The following is a 21,702-nucleotide window of genomic DNA, read 5'->3' as shown; positions in this document are numbered from 1 at the left end:
CCAACCTCTCAGCTTAGTAAATTTACCCCTAAGGCTACTCAGAATGGCCGTCACAGCTCTGTAGCCGAGGACAGTAAATCTGCACTTGAAGATGGATGCAGACACTGGCCTCACTATTACCAGGAAAATGGGGGTAACTCATCTCCATTTATAGGAGCGCTGGCTGTTGCCGCCTATTCCACACCCCCAAACCGCAGCAGTATGTCAGTCATGCTGCAGCTTAGGGGCACATTCGCAGATCTCCAACAATCGGAGTTGTACATAAACCATCAGGTTTGCGTACAACTGTGAATCAGGCCCTATGCTCACTATGTAGTGCTACCATCCTCCACCTGTTGCTGTTTGTTAGCTGTCCTAGCCTTTCGCTACATTCATGGAAATCTCCTGTCTGCTGCATGTTCTGACTTCAACTTTATTACTGAAATACCACTGTCTGCTATCCGTCCCGAACTCGGGTATGTTCCTGAACATGTGCTATCTACTACCCATCAAGATGATTTAGCTACATTTATTGAGGTATAATCACTTGTCATCTGCCTTCGTCCATTGCTAGTCTTTATATTCATACACTTGCTGGCACTTAGATCTGGCCTTACTACCCTGAGCCTGAAGTCCTGTGGGCATCGGAACACCAGTGAATATATCAAGCTGGTGTAGGCAAACTTTTGCTACCAGTGTGCTGGATAAAACCTAGTTAAGCTTAATATGACAATCTTACTTAGACCCCTCCACATAACCCTAATATACCATCAAATCCCTCTACATGCCACTTATATGCCATCAGATATCTACTTTATTTGCCACCAGACGCCTCTTCATACTCTTTTTATGCCATTCACATGCCCTATATGCCATCAGACCCCTCCACATTATATGACACCTGACTACTTCCCCATGCCCCTTATGTCTACAGATGCCACTTATATTCCACCAGACTCCTCCATATGCCTCCTTTATTCCATCAGACCCTCTACATGCCACTTGAATATCACCGGATATAGCTCATATGCTCTTAAATTATATCTGACCCCTCCACATGCCCCTTAAATGCTTTATGAATTAGACCACTCCATATACCCTTTATTTGCCATCAGATCTCTCTACATGTTCCTTTTTACGATTTTATTGTTGCTGGTATGGTACCTGCATATTTCTGTTTATTATACTATATTGATGTGTTAGCATAAGATTGATAGTTGGGGATAGTGCACACACAAAGCATGTAGTTTGTGTTGCACACTAGGGGAGACAGTTGTCTGATGCACATAAATGCTAGTGCAGACCATTTGTGTATTCGCTTATTTATCATTCCCCTATAGACAGTCTGTCCAATGCACTTGGCTTCTAGGGCAGATTAAGAGCGTTCCCAGGTGCAGTTTGATTGCTAGGTGGGTACTACTGGCATGGTTTCACCTTAGGGTGCAAGGTACGAGTACGCATGTGTGAAAAACGGGGCGTGAGGCCATTGTGAAATAAATGACTTTACTCAGACCGGTAACTAAGGTGCCCACTTCTTTTTGTACTTTCCAGGTCCTATCATCTGTCTCTTTTCAGAGAGAAGTTGTCCAGTCTGCATTCCTGTACATCTGCAACATCTTCAGCAGCCTGAGGGTGAGAGCGGGTGGAGTGAGTTAAGTGACAGATTACACCTGCACCATACCTCCGCACATCTCACACCAGCATAGTCCACCACAGGCTGTGATTACATTGCCAAGCAGAAAAAAATAAATAAAAATAAACTTAAAAGAAAACAATTAGGAGATATCAGGAAGCATAGCATAGAGTAGTTAGGCAACCTGTATCACTCCAGCCCTTAAACTACAAGTCCCAGCATGCTGAGGTTTGTACTCCTTCAAAAGCTGAAGACAATGCCTGCTAGCATATAGTACCCCCTAGGCAGGGTGAATATGGGACGTATACAAATAGGTGTTTCAAATATAAACACAAGAGAAAACTTTTCTTTAAAACTAAATACCACTTTAAAATAATGGTTTATTTATTTTTTAAAATAAACAATAAAGTGTCAGTGTCCCTTTAATTTTCAGCTGGGTGCCTTCCTCTAGTGAGTTTTGTGTCCCTTCATGAGTACATAGCTGTATGTGAAAGTGAAATGAGCAGCCTGCAAGTCAAGGAAGTGACGAAAATCAGATTGTTGAAGTTTTTAAAAAATATATTATAGCAACGCCATTTTGACAGACACAGTTATAGTGGAGTGTGCTGTACCATGTAAGTGGAATTAGGAATAATAAGTTCTGTTACATTATTTGAAAATGAAAACCCTTTTCTTTATTTTGTTTGTCTTCTGAAATGCCTTTACAGGGTTCTGCAGATCTGAGGGAGGAGTAACTGCTCGCTGTCTAACACATGGAGATGTGGACACAACTTGTGCCAGGACTGTACTAATGGTGTGCTGGATACTCAGACGGGATCTGACGTATATTCCTATCGAGATTACATAGTACAGTTCCAGGATTGTCCTGCACTTCACAGAAACATAACTCACCATAACATTGCAGTGCAAATCCAGTCTGCTCAGCATCAACAGGAACACAAAATATTTCTGAATAGAAGTATTGGTGAGTTCAATATTAAAACCCATTGTGCAAACCACAAGAGGGTCTGGGAGTAGGGAATGCACATTTTATATATATTTTCCACATGACTGTAAGAACACAGAATTATGTACCTTGACTTATTGGCTAGTTAATGTCCTACTTTACTAAATGCATTGTTTATCTAACTTTTCCGAAAAGGTTTTAGAAATGTATTGATGTAATCTGTCAGAGATATGTTTGTGTGTTGCTTTTGGATATGATTCAGAATTTAGTGTTGGTTACATTAATAGGGAATGTAAAACAATGAGAGCTTTGTAATAGTCAAAAGAAACCAAATGTAAATAATTCAGCTTTGGTGTATGAAAACTATAGAAGAATGCCAGAGAGAGAAAACCGTGTATAAAATGAAATGTACATGTAACCCTTTCAGGGGCATAAGTTCATCCATGTCGCCCGGAGTCAAGTTAGAATTTGGTGCACCACCCATAAAAAAAGGGAAAACAAATATGGTGTATGTATGTATGTATGTATGTAATGATTCTATGGGGTCTAGAGGTGTATGATAATTTACATATCAAGTATAATTGTATAGGAGCATTTGTGCCTGGTTCGGAGCAGTATCAAGACCCAGGGAAAGTTCTCCTAAAGTTAGTCCTTAGGTACAAACATATATGTGTAGTAGTCACAATTTGTAAATGAGGCATCAGTCACACAGCAGGACAACGACATGCGTTTCACTGTGGCTTTTACAAGGTTAGCCTTGGCAGCACCGAATTAGGCACAGACTCTCATATACAATTATGCCTGATACTGTATGTAAGTTTTGTTCCAGGGTTCCAGATACGCTGCTGTGTGACCACGGCTGGTGGCTCAGCGTCAGTCAGACTTACCGAGTTTCAGCTGACTCTGCAGCAGCATATGCTGGTGAGCCGCCATTTGTTGTGATGCAGAATCAGAGGTTAGCGGCGGGTGGCTCTCTGTACCAGTGGTCCCTGGGATAGGAGATCAGGCAGGTGTCTCGGGTCCCAGCTCACTCTCTAGCAGCAGGGGCGAGTGCACTGTCACTTGCTGCAGTGCAGGCTGAGGGGTATCAGGTGGGATCCTTCCTGTCCCCTATTGCAGGTGTTAGCGGGCTCCCGGGACAGAGCAGATCAACGCTGTAGCAGCAGCGGGTATACCGCTGCAGTTGAAGATCAGTGGTCACCCTCGTTTTCTTCTGTGTACCACACAAGTGCTGTTTTACATGCTATAGCCAGAGGAGACCCTTCAGGGCTTGGCGCCTGGGGGGAAAGGTGCCTTCATTGTCTCTGGGAGTGATGCCCCTGAACCCTTTAAAAGTTTCTACATGCTGATTAACGCAAAAATACTTCTATTGCTAGAAATGTATCATCGTAATTGTTTTATTAACAGGAATCCAGCAGCAAGTTTATAAAAACTGAATATTTAATGTGGTTGTAACTTTGTTGTGTATCACTGTTTGTGTGAAACCATGTTTCTTAATACACTGCTTGCAAAGAGGTGTCTGTTATCTCCTGCCCACACTTGCAAGCTCTAGCTTCATGACAAGCAAATTGCAACAGTAGGGCTGTAGCGGCAACCTATGCAGAGGGTGACATTGACAGATTTCAGTTAAACAGCAGCAAAATATAAATCAATGCCTCATTTGTCTCTTGTGCTAGTTTAGGACATGCATACACAAACTTGTTCATTAGTCTTCACACAGTCGTACTTGCTTACTCTCCCGAACTTTGGAGACTCATTCAGGACTCCCGGATGAGGTGGCTGCTCTCTGGCATTTACCCACTTCTCTAATAAAGTGTTTGTTGAACCAACATGGCCAAGCTAGACCCCATTTCCCACCTGCCCCATCACAGCTACATGATAGCACAAATCACAGCAATGACAATGTGTCTGTTGTGGACATATTTCTTCTCCATTATGAATAAGTAGGTGATGTGGATTGTCTTAAGGGTGTGGTTTTGAATTGTTGCTAATGCTGTTGGGATATGAAAAATATGGGGCATTGTGGGAAGCTGATACTAAAATACAGAAGTAGAAAACTGTTAATATTGGCTGTTTCTTCTATGAAAGTTAAGGGCTTCCATACACTGCTGATTACATGCCTCTAAGCACACACTTCTTCATTCAGTTACAGGGGAATTCATCAAGAATAATAAATACAGTGAGGCCGTGAGAATATGCATAGACATTGTCATCTGTTCTCCACACATTGGGCCCGATTCAAAAGTGGAAGCTAATGCAGTCGGGACTGTGTCTTTTTACGCAGCGCAACTGCACCTTTATGCTAATGCCAGAGCCGATGGAATTTGTACAGAGACACCCACCGACCGCTGTGCTAATCCACAGATTTGCTTAAAAAGATGCACCATCGAACATTGCGCCAGACCTATGGAGGCACAGAATGTCCATATGAACATGGGTGGCAAAAGTGGTGTAAGTGCGGAAAAAGTCAGTCGCTGATGGCAACACGCACGCGTCTGGCTAGCCGCCCCATTTTACCACTCGAAAAGGGTCTGGGTATGAAATAACGACGGCTTGAAAGCCGTTGGTTCAAATCCTGACCCTGGAAGCACGACAGATCAAAATCCCGCCAGCGGCTGTTAAGTATATTTAACCCTCCCCTCCTCCCCCTAAACATAACCCTCCATTGGGGGTGCCTAACCCTAAGACTCTGGGGGTGGTGCTTAACCCCAACCCCCCCCCCTCCCCGCACCCTATACCTAACCTCCTCCCCGGTGGTGCCTAACCCTAACCTCCCTTTCCCCTAGCCTAAACTTAACCCTCCTGGGCGGGTGCCTAACCCTAAGTGTCCCCCAGGGGTGCCTAAACCTTACCCTCCCTCCACCCTGCGGCTGACCGCTTGTGACGCCCGGCTAACCTACGTTTGCTATGCCGGGCATGGGGATTTCAGCGTGGGGCTAATGATAGGCATCGGTATTTAGACGCCTATCTTTAGTCCCATGCTGGGCTTTCAGTGTTGGGATTCAGACGGGTGGCATTTCGACCGCCGGCATCCTGACTACATCCCCTTGGAAAGACCCACTGAAATTCCACCTCTCTGAATCCAAATTCACTCAGCATTCACTGGCGGTAACTAGAGGTGGATTGGGCCATCGGAAGCATGGGACAGTGGGGGGATCATTCAGACCCGCTCGCGAGCAAAGGACGCTCGCAAGCGGGTCAATGTTGTGCAAATGCGCTTGCGCACGACGGAGGGAGCTCCGTCATGCGCATGCACGAGACCCAGCGAGCGACGAGGAATACGTAGCTCGGGGTCTCGCACTAAAGGGGGCGTGCTGTCGATGGTGAGTGACAGCACGCCCCCTTTGGTGGGCGTGCCGGGGGCATGGCTGCCAGACGGAGGCATTCCCATGGGAACGCCTACCGTCTGCAGCCGGCCCCACTGACATTAGCAATGATGTCAGTGGGAGTGATTTTGGCTCTGATAGAGCCAAAATCACTCCTGGGCTTGCGGCAGGGTCTCGTCGCAAGCCTGATGGTCGCGATGGTCTTGACCATCGCGACCATCTTTTTGGCCGCTCGCATATGCTGTGGGTGGTCACAGCTATGCGAGTGGCCAGGAGGCCGCTCCATTTTCAGGTAGGAGGGCACTGATTCAGAGCGAGCGCTCTGGTCAGAGCGTTCGGCTCTGAATCAGGCCCAGTTTTCGCTGCACCAGATCCCATGCTCCTCTTGGCAGCCTGTCACAGCCTCTAGCTCCCCCCATTGCCGGGCCGATTCACAGTCCCAGCAACAGGGGCATATACGGCCAGTGCAAAAAAAAAAGTTTTTTTTATGTTTAATGCGGCACAACGTGTGTGAAGTGGAGCAGCTGTAAGGCACAGAATGAGGTAAGTGACCAGGAGGGATGTAGGGGGGTGGAGCTGTAGAGACACTTGGGGAGAGAGCGGACAGCTGTAGAGACACTGGGGGGCTGAGAGACACAAGGAGGCTGGAGAGACAAAAGGAAGCTGGAGCTAGGGAGACACTTGGGGTCTAGAGAGACACAAGGAGGCTGGAGCTAGGGAAACACTGGGGGGCTGGAGAGACACAAGGAGGCTGAAGCTGAAGAGGCACAGGGAGGTGATACTGGAAGGTCACAAGGGGTTGGAGCTGTAGAGACACGGGGGGAAGTGGCTGGAGATTATACACAAGTTGCAGAATTAGAAGGAAAAGGCTCGGGGCTGGTTAGGCTCGTGGGGGGGTGGTGGCACATTGTTTTTTTTACATTCATTTTAACTAGTTACTTGCTTTTACAAAGGCAGAAGCCTTCAAGGATCACACTGATCTGTGAAGGTTTCCGTCTAAGACGCACCTGCTCAGGCTAGACTCACTAGCCTGAGGCAGGTTTATTTTTTTTCTATGTTTTGCCACACACATTTTGTGCGTCTTTACAACTCGGTCCCTATTACATAGGGCGAGTTGTATGTTCACAATGGTAAATCATCTGGATGCTTGTTTTGCTATTGTGAATTGTAGGAATGCCACAAACATGTAAATTAGCATGTTCTCGCATTCTATTACATAGTCCCAGTTGCTAAACTCTGAAATTTTTAGAACTCGAACCCCAGTACATTTGGCCCCATATAATGATCTATTCTCTGGAATCACCGAGAGATAGGAGGGCAGGTTGAGGACCTCCAAAAACATGGCAGAGTTGCTTTGCAGCATTCAACTGATGTCGAAGCAAGGACTTTTTGTAAGTTAAAATGGACATGTCCATTAAATTGAGCAGCCAAAACTCAGGCGTATTAGTTAAGGGAAGATCAGTGATCAACCCCCTTAACAGCTGGACTGTCTTCCAGAAGCCAGCTAGCACTTGGCAGTGCCACCAAATATTGAGGGGGGAACCCAACGCCTGACTACATCTCCAGCATAGAGCAGGTCAATTTGGGAACATCTGGTGAATGTATCGGACACTTGTACCACCTAGCTAAAATCTTATATTGAGTCTCGAAAACTTGGAGTGAAGAGAATCTAGCAAAGATAAAGCTAAAAATTCAGGACCATTGTTCCTTCGTCAGTTCCTTCCCCAATTTACCATGCCAAGCAGAAACATAGGAAGGCAACGAGGAATTGGAATACTCGAGACACAACTGGTACAACAAAGACATAAGGTGTTTCGGCGGATCTTCTGTCAAACAAAGAGATTCAAATATAGTTGGAGTCCATTGAGGACTACCAGCAGTAAGAGAGACAATGTAATGTATATTCTGAAGATAGGCCCAGAATGAGCGAGGTGGGAGATGGAAAGTCTGCTGGAGATCCATGAAGGACCGCAGACCACTAGCCGTAACCAAATGAGATATGCGTGAGACACCTGCTGAGGACCAGTTAGACAGGCTAGATGTCAAATGGTCTGGGGGAAAATCCGGATTGCCCAACAAAGGTGTAGGCAATGAGGCGGCTTGACTAAATGAAGGAGCGTTCCTAAATTTTTTTCAGCATTGAAGCGTAGGCCCTAGTATTGGGTGTGTCATGCAAGGACACTCAGTAATCCAAGGGAGGACATGGACATGTGTAGTAGCTGTGTGACCCACTATAAGCGGCCAATGTTTGGCAGTGGGTAACCTGGACATCTTAACAACCCTGACCAGGTGAACCGAGTAATCATAGGTGAGAAAGTGAGGTAACTGAAGCCCACCCCTTGTGAGACTTTCAATCAGAACAGCAACAGTTGAGGCCGACCCAACCCCCACACAAAATACTCCACTAGACCCTGTAACTCCCTAAAAAAAGGAGGTTGGGATCGCAATGGGTAGAACTTGCAATAAGTAGAGAACCTTGGGTATGATATTCATCTTAACTAACCAACCAGGACAATTTAAAAAAAAAAGACCATTTCTGAAAATATATCTGTCTTTTTAAGAAAGGGAAGTAAATTAAGTTGAAACAAGTTAGTATTAGTGGGAGATAAAATAACTAGATATTTGAGGTGAAATGAGGTCCAGAGAAACAGAAACGAGCCTTTGAGACCCACCACCACAGGTTCAGAAGCCAATATGTTCATGGCAACAGATGTGAAATAATTCTTCTTAAAATTAGACATCTCATTGAACCTATTAAACTTGCATATGAGGGCAGGGAGAGAGGTCAACGGCGCAGAGATGGTAGCAAGGAGATCATCAGCAAATAACGCCAATTTATATTAATGATAACCAACCTAGACACCTTTAATGTTTCCTTTATACCGGATAGCCCTCACTAGTGCCTCCATGCACAACACAAAAATAAGGGGACACAGTGGGCAGCCTTGACGCGTACCGTTTCGGATGACAAAGGGATCTGAAAGGGCCCCATTAACCCATACTCTGGCGAAAGGAAAGCAATAAAGAGCCAATATATGGTGGAGACAATGAGAGACCAATCTCACATGATGGAGAAGACCCTCCATGAACTGCCAATCCATCTTTTCAAAGGCCTTTTCCTGCATCTGTGGACAATAGGATCACATGCAACCCAGTATTTTTAACAGGATGGATGTCCATAATCTAACAGGTATTATCCTTGGCTTCCCTTCCCCGAACAAATCCTACTTGATCTCCATTAATCAAATTGGGGAGAAGGGAACCCAACTTACTCGCCAGCATATTGGCATGCAATTTAAATCATTCAATAGAGAGATGGGCCTATAACTAGAACATTGGTTAATAAATAGTAAAATGCCGGTCAAGAGGGGTCAGGTCATCTATTGCAATCTGTGGGAAATTAATTGAGGGGAGATCATCTCTGTCTGCCTCCTGAGGTGTAGGGAGGGCACCAGGGGGGATTGATCCTTTATTAGATTATAAAGATTCATACAGTAATTTTGAAAAGCAGCTGCAATTTGAGGAAATGTGGACAGCATTCCCCCCAGAATCACAAACAGAATGGACATAGGATTGTAACCTTTGTGCCCTAAGCACACTGGCAAGTATTGTGACAAGTTTGTTGCCCATTGATAAAATGTGTGCCTACGTTTCAGCAAATCCAATTTTTTCTGTCCTGGAGAAGCTTATTAAGAGCTAGTCTAGCTTCAGTGAGGTCACGCAGCACTGACGCATCTAAGAAAAACTTATGGGATGTTTCCAGAGACTTAATACGGGCCAGGAGCCATCTTTTCCTTTTTTAATTGGGATCCCAACTGTATATATTTCCTATATGTCATTTATCTAGCCCAGCCTATGGAATGACAGAAGCTGATTGGTTGTTATGTTCAACTTATCCTTCTCTCAGCGGGAGATGTATCAAACCTTTATGTATGGTAGAACTTGATGTATAGTAAATATGATGGCACAAGTGTAATGGGAATTATGTTTTATTTAGTTGTAATAGGTAGCAGTGAGTAAAATTGGTATACAGAGACATAGTGAGCTCTTGGTTATTAACTCAGTGCCCAGGTGTATTCCTTTCCTTCAGAGAGCACCCTTTAGTAGTATAGCAGTAGGAGACTGCTATATGTTCCGCTTGGCTAATGTTATGCATGATTAACAATGCAAAAATTCAGGTGTAATCTTTCAGGGAGCACCCTTTTGATGGATAGCAGTAGGAGACTGCTATTCAACCTGCTGTACCTAAATGTGAGGCTAAAATGGATAAGAAAATCATATATTCCTTCAGGTAGCACCCATTGTTCACATATCAGTAGGTGATTGCTATTTGTCCCACTTGAATCTTCCTAAATTACTGAAATGTCTAATAAGATCCAGCAGGGTCAGTAGGGTAATAATAAAGGGTATAATGTCTAAGACAAAAAGTGGAGAAATCAACAAGTCACAATTGCAGTGTCCCAATGGTTGAGCAGGGGCTGATGTTACCTGCACTCAATTGTTCAATTCCTTCAGTCAAATTAGTGACTAAATGATCACGTTATCAAGGCTGACAATTTCTTGGCCTTTTTCTTAGCTTTTTAGTCCTGTTTGAATCTCGTTGGAGACCTTTCAGTACTTATTAACAGTGTTGAGTTACACTTCATAAAGCAGCAGTTTGCAGATATTCCATTGCATAGCTAACGTGATAAATTATTTACTGACTTGAGCCAAAAAGTGGGAGATTTAAAACAGAAGTTGAAGCAGTGTGGTAGTATGAGTTACAGTACCTAAAATAATAATTCATAATATCTGTTGCTAAACACATATGTGGGTAATGTTTATTACTTCAGTTTAACGTGTCTCAATTTGTATTCTATGAGGCAAAAAATTATTTTGCAGTATGAAAGCATTACTTTGAAACATACATTTGGCAGAGCAGGTTGTTTTTTTCTATTTAACATACAACATAGTTTTTGTCACATCAAAATAATGTTGTAACTTTCTGTGGCAATAAGTTTGTAACTAATTTTGGGGCACTATATTATTGGTTACAGTCAGATTTATTGGTTACAGTTCTAGTTTGTATGATGAGGTCATAGTTTAATTAGGTTTATACACCGATGCAACAATCTTTAACTGTGAAGCCAATTAATTTTACCTGGGGCCATCTTGCTAATTACATCCTAGATACATAATTGGTTTATATACATTTAGGAGATAATGGGCCTGATTCAGACCTGAATGCAAGTAAAACATTGGGCACAAGCTCCCAATGTTCTACTTATGACCATATGTCCAAGACGCTCTCTGCATGCATCCCTATGGTCACCACCGGAACGGCGTGGAGGGACTTACTTCAGAAGACGCAGTTCCTCTGACCCCAATGGCCAAATTGCAAAGGACATTCTGAGCAACCATAGGGTAGCTCAGGAGTCCAGTTGTGCAGTCGATGTCTGCTTTATGGTGCAGCCGGTTGGTCTCTCAATAGACAGCCCATCGGCATTAGCATAATTTTGCTGTAGCGGCTGTGACAAAAGTCGCAGATGCTACTGCTTTGCGTCCACCTCTGAATCACTCCAATAAGCTCAAGACCACCCCAGTTTGTTATGTGCTGACTTCTTTCTTACACGGTGACACGTCACTGGGGTTTTGTAGATCCGGGCTCTTGGGATTAGTTTTATTAGTAGAAGAGTAGGTGAAGCTTGAGGCCTTTATTAAGCTTCTTCTCATAAGGAACAATGCTACTGATTGGTGTTTGGATGACTTAACAGCAAACACATATGGGTATTGAATATCCTGAATAGACTGAACACTGGTATAGTCTGTAGGTATACTGAAGGGAGTTCCTGTAGCACAAAGGATACCGTCTATAGGGAATGCTGGTCTCATGACTACAGTATAGCAGAAGCAGGCCACAGCTGGAAAATGAGTGCTTGTAGTACTTGTGACAGACTGCAGAAGGTGTAGATACTGAATCTGCACTCAGATAGAAGCAGGTTGCAGATGATGTTGAATCTGCACTCAAATACCCTTGATGTATTTGAAAGTTTCTATCATGTCCCCCCTTGGACATGATAGAAACTTTCAAATACATGAAGGGTTTTAACAAGGTACAGGAGGAAAGTATTCTTCAAAGGAAGAGAAGTACAAGAACACGAGGACATGCACTGAAACTGGAGAGAGGTAGGCTCAGAGGAAATTGGAGGAAAAATTACTTCACAGAAAGGGTAGTGGATAAGTGGAATAGCCTCCCATCAGGGGTGGTAGAAGCTAAGATGGTGGAACAATTTAAACACACTTGATATAAGCATAAGAATATCCTTAAGAGAGACCTAAAGAGCAAATAGGGTTGAGGTTACCAAAAAGGACAAATTAAAAGAGGCAGACTACATGGGCCAAGTGGTTCTTATCTGCCATCAAATTCTATGTTTCTATGGGGAAGATGTATTATAGTGGCACTTAATGTGCCGCTATATCGCTTCCTGCTTCGCCTCTTTACCAAGGCAAAGCAGGAAGCACTAACGATGAGATGTATTAACATCTCATCGGTCAGAGAGAGGGGGAATGATAACTCCCCCCTCCCGCAATCCCTGCCTGAGTACACAGCGCATCAGCCTAGTACTGATGCGCTGTGTCTCAGTCCTGACTGGCTCCACTGAGCATGCGCGGGGTCTCGCAAGTATCGTGAGATCCCGCGTGCAGCCCTGGAGCTGGCAGCCACCGCAGCAGGCACAGCGCTGTCCCTGCTGTGAGGATAGGGCATCGCCAGGCTGCAGCTGTCGATGGCGACAGCTGCAGTGGGTGGAACGGTCAGGCAAACTGACCGTTCATACATAGTCCTGCCTATCAGCGTTGCTATCTTGTAGATAGCAGAGCCGATAATGATGGGCGCATAGCACACCTGTCATTTACCACCCAGCCCCCAATCATACATGGGGGAGAAGCAGTATCAGCACACATAACATGCGCTGATGCCGCTTCGACGGTTCATACATCTCCCCCAGTGTATCTTACTGGTGAGCCAATTCTTAGAAATATGAGCCAAATGATACAAATTACAATACAGCCCACTTAACCTGTATACTCCATTAAACTCCATTAAATTGCTAGCAAAGAGTGACTTTAAATCCCCCCCCCAATGTTAATGTATTGATATTATAGTGCATTGTAGTATATACACATTTGGCAATTCATTACTCCTATTATTGTACATTTGACATTGAGATATGGATTGTGAGACTTATTGGGCTTCTATAAGTAAGCCAGTGTACTTTTAAAAACACATTTTATTTTAAAGTAGCTGCCCGTCATTCACAGCCCCTAATCATACATGGGGAAGTGGTATCAGCTCATATAACGTGCGCTGATGCAGCTGCGGCGGTTAATACATCTCCTACTATGTAATTACGTACAGTTTCTCTATCTGACTATGGTCTCCTATGTCTCTGGCTGTGCATTTGTGTATGCAGCCGCTTTCACTGACACTCCCGTGACACTCCTATAACACGCACATTAACGGACCATTTTTGTGTGCTTTTGTAGCCATCTCCCTGTCACCGCCCATCACTTCTCCATAACATTTTATCGATACTGTGTGTCTCGATGCTAATAGCACCTTTCTGCATACACTCTAACACATGCGCCGTTTTACTTGTCATTGCGTGCGACTCAGAATCAGCAGCAGCAGTCTCTGCTCTCTCACTGCTTGCTGTGCTGATCTACAGGCACAGCCAATGGTATTGCTCAGAGCAGTAGGGGCAATCGCTGACCCGGGCCCCCGACAGGCAAGTAGTACCCACTCCCCCCCTCTTGGGGGCAGGAACTGTATATTCTCTGTAAAGCATACTTACCTACCTTTAATAATCTCTTCCCGGGAGAAGCCCGGGATAGAGAATCAGCAGGGGGCCGATGGGGGCGGGGCCTAATGATTAGCGTCATTAAGCCCCACCCCCTTGTGGCAAAACTGCCGCGATTGGGTAAAATTTACATAGGGGGTGGGGCCAAATGCTGTGATTCATGCAGAATCACATCTTAAGCCCCGCCCCCTTCACGGAGACCCGCGATCGCCGCGGGTATTCTCCTCATTCTGCCCACTTCACTAGGAAGTGGACAGAATGTGGGAGAAATGCCTACCCTTCCGGGGGTGCGGGGGGTTACCCGAAAAATCGGGAGCCTCCCGCGAAAACCGGGAGGGTAGGCATGTATGCTGTAAAGTGCTGTATAACTGTGCCATATATTAATAACTAAACTAAATCAGTCGGGTTGAAGCTACTTTTTGTATGTATTCTGCTTGTCCTCAAGGGAATGAAATCTGTATTTTACTTCTAAAAGCCTTGCGGCTATAGGTGGATTGTTTTAGAAGAGACTGCTCCAGGAAGTTCATGGAGGATACATACTGTAGTTGTTCAACTGGTTTAGTTTAGTCTGAAAGGCCTCCTTTATTGGGTGTTTTGTTTGTTCGATTGTCACACTCTCAGCTTGTGGGCATCCCTTCAAGTTTGCAAGTTTGTTTATTAGGTGAAGCTGTCCAGATGCTCTGGGAGAGTACATGGTATTGACTTTAAGTGTAACTCATTTTAAAGCATTCATATTTAAAGTTGTTTAAACAGTTCTCATTAAGATGTTTTGACAAAGCATTTTTGTCACACCATTGTACTAAGCTTCCCTTTCAAACAAGGGAGGCCGCCCAGTGGGACAGCTGCATCATGGCTTTCAAAAATGCACCGTTTTCTAGGTAAAAAAAAACAACATTCACAAGTAATACAGCACTATAATACTCAGGGCCTGATTCCGCAAGGAACACACACGAGAGAGACTCATGCACTCGGCCGTTGCGCGAACTAGCCAGTGTGATCGGGTTAGGGTACGCAGACTAAATGCAGTGTATACGCAGACACCTCCGATATTGATTAACAGGAAGTGCCATTTGTGGGTGGTGACGGAGGGTGGTCAGGCAGGTGTTATAACGCCATTATAAGGGCGTACATAATTAAGGCAGTGCGGCGGCATACGCAGCCATACCGTACGCTGTAAACAGGAAGCGGCCCAAATCCTGCGGCAGGTCAACCACTATTATGCTAATAGTTATGATGGTTCTGGATGTTTACGCTAACTTGCGTGCTGATCAGGCTGTAAAGGGAGATAGGTGGCATAGTATGGGACTGGGCGTCTGCATTTTGTGCTGCGGTCTCCGTGCGTATGCATTGATTAGCATATTCTTGCAGCGGACGGGTGCGTGCATCTGCATCCGTGTGTTCCTTGCTGAATCAGGCCCTCTGACATAATTTTCATTCTATTGACTAACATTTCAGAACCTTTTATTAGTTTTAAAAAAAGAGAGATCAGGCTATAGTTAAATAGGTGCCCCGTTATTTAAAAGATTTTTCTTTTACCTTGTAAATAAAGGCACCGTTGAGTTTTTCTGAACTGGGATACAGAATTGAGGCTCTGGTATGGTCTCCCCTTGTTACGGCCATTTTCAGTGCTCATTGTTAGTCCGTGTTTCGATGCAAACGCCTGGATTGGCTAATGGCTTTACATTTACCAAACTGCTTTTAGTATAATACAGTAACCATAGATATATATTTGCAATGGTTTTATAAGAAAACAAAATAAAGTAAAATAAATTGTTTGAGTATGAGGAAACAAAGAAAAGCTTTCACTTTCATTTGTTGTTTCTGATTTCAGGTATGGCGTCTGCAGATTTGAGAGAGGAGCTGGACTGCTCCATCTGTCTAAATATTTATACAGATCCTGTAACGCTGAGATGTGGACATAACTTCTGCCGGGTCTGTATTGATCAGGTTCTGGACATGCAAGAGAGGGCTGGACTTTATACCTGTCCTGAATGCAGAGAAGATTTCCAGGATCGTCCTGTATTGAGGAAGAACACAACTCTGTGTAACATAGCATTGTGTTTCCTTTCTACTCACCCAGAGCAGGAGGAGACTGCAATATTCTGCACACACTGTATTCACTCTCGTGTACCTGCTGTTAAGACCTGCCTACTCTGTGAGGCATCTCTGTGTGACAATCACCTGAAAGTACACAGCACGTCGGAGGAACATGTCCTCATTGAACCTACCACTGCCCTGGGGAACAGAAAATGCGCAGTCCACAAGAAAATACTGGAATATTATTGTACAGACGATGCTGCCTATATTTGTGTGTCTTGCAGATTGGATGGAGAACACAGAGGACACAAGATGACCTCAGTGAAGGATGCTTCAGACAAGAAAAAGGAGAAACTGAAAAATATTCTGGTGAAACTGACCTCAAAAAGTGAGAGGACTGAGAAAGTAGTCCAAAGTCTGCAGGAGCGCAAGAGAGAAGTGCAAGAAAAAGCAGCGGGTGAATTAGAGAGAGTCACTGCTCAGTTTGCGGACATCAGGAGGAAGCTGGAAGACCTAGAGAGAAGAGCCCTGGGTGAAATATCCAAGCAGGAAAATCAGATTTCCCTTGCCATTTGTCAAATTATTAAGCAGGTGGAAATAAAGAAGGATGAGCTGTTAATGAAGATTTATCATATTGAGAAGCTGTGCAACATGGCTGATCCTTTAACTGTCTTACAGGAGCCAGAGAGAGGGGACTTGTATAATACCGAGGAGGGAGATAGTGAGGACATAGAGAGACATAATAAAAAGGTCCATGATGTAGGTAATCTCAATGAGGGTCTGATCTCAGAGATATTACACACAGGTTTATCTGATTTTGTGACTTGGGTTAAAAGAATGCATGTGCAGGAAGCTGTAGATTTATCATTAGATATAAACACAGCTTGTGAAGACATAGATATATCAGGTGACTTAAAAACTATTTCTAGATCAGAAACAAAACTGTATCATCCTGCAAGATTTCAGTATTATCCGCAGGTATTAAGCAATAGCAGTTTTACTGCAGGACGCCATTATTGGGAAGTGGAGACCAGTGAATCAGGTAACTGGAAGATAGGGGTGTGTTACCCCAGTATACACAGGAGTGGAGATGAGTCATATTTTGGGGATAACAACAAGTCGTGGTGTTTGCGCAGGTATAACAATAATCAGTATTCAGTGGTACATGACAGCAAAGAAATCCAGCTGACCCACAAGTTTTCCTGTCAAAGCTTGAGAATATATCTAGACTATGAGGCCGGGCAGTTGTCTTTTTATGAGCTATGTGATCCAATCAGACACTTACACACCTTCACTGCCACCTTCTCTGAGCCCCTTCATGCTGCCTTCTGTGTATGGGATGATTGGGTGAGAGTACTACAGTAGATATATGAAACAACATATAAAAGGCAATTGTATCACCGTTTTATTTCACTAGAGTAGGATCAGGGCCCGGGTTGCTTGAATTTGTCATAGCTGACATTCTTGATCTGTTTTTTTTTTACCAATGTTTTAATGTTTCAGGGACACTCCAACTATTACAGTAGTACTATTAGCTCTTTAAAACTTACAGTATCTACAAAGTAAAATAATCTTGTATCAAAGATACCCTAGAGCAATCCTTCCACTTTCGGTGGAATCAACGCCAGGTGAAGTACTTGATGGTCTACATTACCAAACACTATAGACAACTTTTCCAAGCTAACTTTCCACAATTGTTAGCACAATATCAAAAAGATCTTAGAGACTGGGGAGGTGGTCACATTTCCTGGATTGGCCGTGTTAATACCATCAAAATGAACCTATTACCAAGGTTGTTATATCTATTTCAGACTCTGCCTATCCGGATACCTCCCTATGTTTTTAAGCATCTACAACACATCACTGCACAATTTATTTGCTCCAATAAACGACCTCGGGTGGGACACGGGGTGATGCAGAGGCACACCTCTGGTGGTGGCCTGGGGGTCCCCAATTTTAAATCATACTATTTTGCCACCAGATTAGCATAATGTGTATTGTGGAATGGATCGAAGTCTGAGAGGGTATGGGTCATGATAGAAACTGATGAACATAAACTGCATTTAATTTCTTCGTTATTGTGGCTTCTCAGAACGGCCCGCCCTGGGGCTGCCCTGCATCATCCTGTGATTTCTCATTCTTTAGATATTTGGAATACGGTTAACCGCCAACATAGTATTGCCCCACATCCTAGCCCTCTGATTCCGCTGTTTGACAATGCACTTTTCCGTCCGGGCTGTCTTTCCTCCGCCTTGGTGCAGTGGAAGAATGGTGGAATTAGATTGCTAAATGATATTACGCAGACCTCGTCCTTCCCCACATTTTCGGATATACAGGCCAGACTTTCCATCCCTCATACCTTCTTTTTCCAGTACTTGCAAATTCGACACTTTCACTCAACATTAGTGTCCCAACTCACCCACAGGTCCCTCACCACGTTGGAGGGCCTGGCCCTTCGTATGGCATCCCCTAAAGGACTCATCTCCACATTATACAACTTGCTCTTGCCCCCATCACTGGACAGTAGAGACTCTCATGAAAGGACCTGGGAGGCTGACCTGGGAGAAACCTTAGACAATGATGACTGGACTGATATCTATTCTAACTTGGCCCAAAAGCTCAATATGTGTTTGTATAAAGAAAATGTGTACAAGTTATTTTTTTAGATGGTATTATGTTCCTACCCATCTTAACAAAATGTACCCTGGGAGTTCCCCTTTGTGTTGGCACTGTTGCATGACAGATGGGACGTTCCTACATATTTGGTGGAGCTGCTCGAAGTTAGTTCCCCTTTGGAAGGAATTGTGTATATTGGCTAATTGCATCTTAAGTATGAGATGCGTTATTGCTTCAGCATGGAAGAAACCTGAAACACCTAGTATGGGTCTTGATTATAGCCAAAATATGGCATGTCCACTCCATGGAACACATCACTAGCATACTGAAGGGCTCCTCCACAAACTTCATTAAGGTCTGGGAACCCTGGACCTCTTATTTTCAGGTCCCCCCAGCATTTCTATGAATACCTATTGATAGGCTTATTTGCTATTTCATCCCAGTTTCTAGTATATTGAGCTATCTTGTTATAGCCACGTTCAGTCCAGTCGGGACTCTCCCCTTCCCTCATTCCCCAATATCCTTTTTTCCCTCTCCTCTGTCACTTTTTCTTTCTCTTTATTTTTTTTCCTTTCCGTTTTCTCTTTTTCTCAATATAAAGAAAATTAGATGAGACTGTTTTGCTGCACTCTGTTTTAGTATTGATGTATTGTGCAATTACTCATTTCTACAATATTGAGTGTTTTTTTATATGTCTACACCTCTGTGTAGGTCGCTTTTGTTTTGTCTCTCATCTTATGCTGGCCATACACGCTACAATTATCGGGACGATCCGCCCGATATCGGCGGATCGCCGCGATAATTGCAGCATGGGGGGGGCGACCGAGGGTTAAATATTGCCCATCCAATGCGATATTACCCAGTAAACTGTCGGCCGCATCGGGCAGTGTATGCCCAGCGCAGCCGACAGATAGACATTTCCTGTGTTCCTTCCTACGGAAGGAACAGGGAAATGTCTCCTCCCCAGGGGGCGGAGCGCGGATGTCGGGCTATACACTGTGAGATTTCTCTCACAGTGTATGCCGCGGACATCTGCGGCTGGCAGCCGGCCAGATAAAATGTCCGTCGGTCTGACAGACATTTTATCTTGCCGTGTATGCCCAGCATAACTAATAAATTCTGTTTATTAAAAAAAAAAAATAATAATAATCTTGTATCCTGCAGGTGTCATGGTTTAAACAACTGTCTATAGCTAAGTCAAATTATTCTAAAACTCAGTGTTATCTGTAGTGGAGCATGTGATCCTACATGCAGTTAAACAACTTTGGAAGGGAAAATAATATAATCAAAATGTAAGCATATTGTAATAATCAAATTCTAAAAGTTAAATTGTATATAATAAATCCTACAGATATTGTGTATATTGAACCAATGATGATAAGGTTGCAGCCAAGTGCCAGCACTACCTCTAATTAATCCTGGGAAGCTTCCTAAGGAACCAGGTTGAAGAGATGGGTTCCTAAAACTGTGAGAGTGATTTTCATGTAATCAGTGTCTTGACACCTGGTGGTACAACACTGAGCATCGGCAGCAAACGTAAAGGGGAAGCAGCCAGATGCTGCTGATTTATGTTTGTAATGGGCTGGGAATGTGGTGCTCGGCTATGATGTCAAAGCCAATTGCCAAACCCATTCCACACTTGGAAAGAATTGGGACCCAGTACCCATGTACCAGGCCTGATGTGTGCTACCATTTCACTAGGAACCAGTGAGTATTCATCAAGATTCATGAATATTTGTCATGAAGTGTCTAATAATGTCACCTTTTTTTTTTATGAATTGGCTCCTTTTTTAAAGAATATTTGTACAGCCAATAAAATAACTTCCTTTACTGTCTGTAGGTCAAGAATTATTATTATTTTTTAAATGAGTGGCTTGTAGCTTTAGTATCTCTCATGGATTACTGTGTGTAACCATTTTATCAGTGCAGATAACAAATAGACAGCTTAAAAAAAATTATTTTTTTTTGTGTGTGTATAAGTATATTATGCTAAATTTGCTGTGGTTAAATATGGGATCCACTGTATCTTCTAAAATAATACAATCATCATTGTAAATTTCCGAGTGCCTTGCATTATTTTTAAATGTACCCCTCTTTGAAAAAATTAGCTTTCAGTGAATGAGAAACTGGAGAATCTAGAGGAAGTAGTTTTTTTTTCCAGTACAGAGGGGTAGTTCTGAGAAGTTCTGCATGTACATGTGAGGGGAGATTACAAGAGGAGTTTTGAAAATGTTAAGGAGCCTACACGCTTAGCGATATTTTACACAATTTGCCCGATTCCAACGCATAATGACGACAAATCGTGTAAAATATGATCACGATGCCGATACTCGTCCCCGCAGGTCGTACATCACATCTTCAGATCTGCCGTGCTGTAGGGCAGATCTGCCAAACTGGGACACGATGCACTGGAAAAAGAAGGATGCACGATAGATCGTTTGTCACATTAGACACTTTTTACACCAAATCGTGTGCAGGACTGCCGGGGAGAGTCCAAGAGAAATCGTACACGATGTCGGATCGTGAGTACATCGCCAAGTGTGTAGACACCTTTACATGAGAATGCTATATGCAATTATTAAACCAAATCTTATGTGAAGTGTATTTAATCACTGGTACAAATTGCAATATATTTGTCACTAAATCATTGTGAGTGTGGGATCTCCTTCAAACTACTGTACTAAAAAAAATGTCTTTTCACCTGTAATAAAAGCTTTTGAGCTACATTTAACAAATAATAAGTATTATGACTCATTAGTCCCAGCAGAGAATGTATATTCAGAAATATCCTCCACAGACTGGCACATTCATATACAGCAGGGATGGGGAACCTCAGGCCCGGGGGCCGTATAAGGCCCAAGGAATAATTTGGTCTGGTCCTCTGAGCTTTTTTTTCTGCTAGGCTCAACTGGCTAGCAGGGTGCCTAGAATGGCACCATGCAGCCAGAATCTATGCAGCAGTGCTTAGGACACTTCAGACAGTCACACCACTGCCCTTACAGCTCCCCGGAGCATCCTCAGGATGCTCCGGGCATTGCTGTAATCACCGGCGATTGTGGCCCAGCTCCCATGTGATGTCACACAGAGGAGGCGTGGCCTGCACCGGGCCTGCAAATAATGCTATATATATCAAAATCGCCCTCGGCAGAAAACAGGTTCCCCACCCCTGACATACAGGAACAGATATGTAAAGAAAAACATACACTTTCAATCAATATAGTGAAGCACAGACCATGCTGGTTACTATAACAGCTGTTATTTATCTGATCATGTCCCCTCCCCCACAGCGCTATGATGGTGTCCACGTCACCTTAATGACAGGGAAGG

The 21,702-nt window shown here is 43.8% G+C and overlaps 1 protein-coding gene across 2 annotated transcripts; it reads left to right on the top strand.

Moving 5' to 3' along the window:
* Window positions 1-1,530: 1,530 nt before the first annotated feature.
* LOC148542458 (E3 ubiquitin/ISG15 ligase TRIM25-like) lies at window positions 1,531-21,088 on the top strand. 2 transcript variants are annotated; one of them, XM_088468616.1, is made up of 3 exons: window positions 1,531-1,611; window positions 2,320-2,576; window positions 15,554-21,088. In XM_088468616.1, the coding sequence occupies exon 3, from the start codon at window positions 15,556-15,558 to the stop codon at window positions 17,122-17,124; it is 1,569 nt and encodes a 522-aa protein (XP_088324742.1). In that variant the 5' UTR covers window positions 1,531-1,611; window positions 2,320-2,576; window positions 15,554-15,555; the 3' UTR covers window positions 17,125-21,088. The 2 variants fall into 2 exon arrangements, with proteins under 2 accessions (XP_088324742.1, XP_088324740.1); XM_088468614.1 differs by lacking the exon at window positions 1,531-1,611 and adding an exon at window positions 2,147-2,226.
* The last annotated feature ends 614 nt before the right edge of the window (window positions 21,089-21,702 follow it).

This window comes from Taudactylus pleione, unplaced genomic scaffold (genome assembly GCF_031769625.1).
Source record: "Taudactylus pleione unplaced genomic scaffold, aTauple2 ptg000012l, whole genome shotgun sequence".
In the NCBI taxonomy this organism is placed as follows: Eukaryota; Metazoa; Chordata; class Amphibia; order Anura; family Myobatrachidae; genus Taudactylus; species Taudactylus pleione.
This window is presented reverse-complemented; position numbering and strand designations above follow the sequence as displayed.

Coding starts and splice junctions, on each gene's coding strand:
- LOC148542458 (XM_088468616.1), top strand. CDS start 15,556: ATGGCGTCTGCAGATTTGAGAGAGGAGCTGGACTGCTCCATCTGTCTA.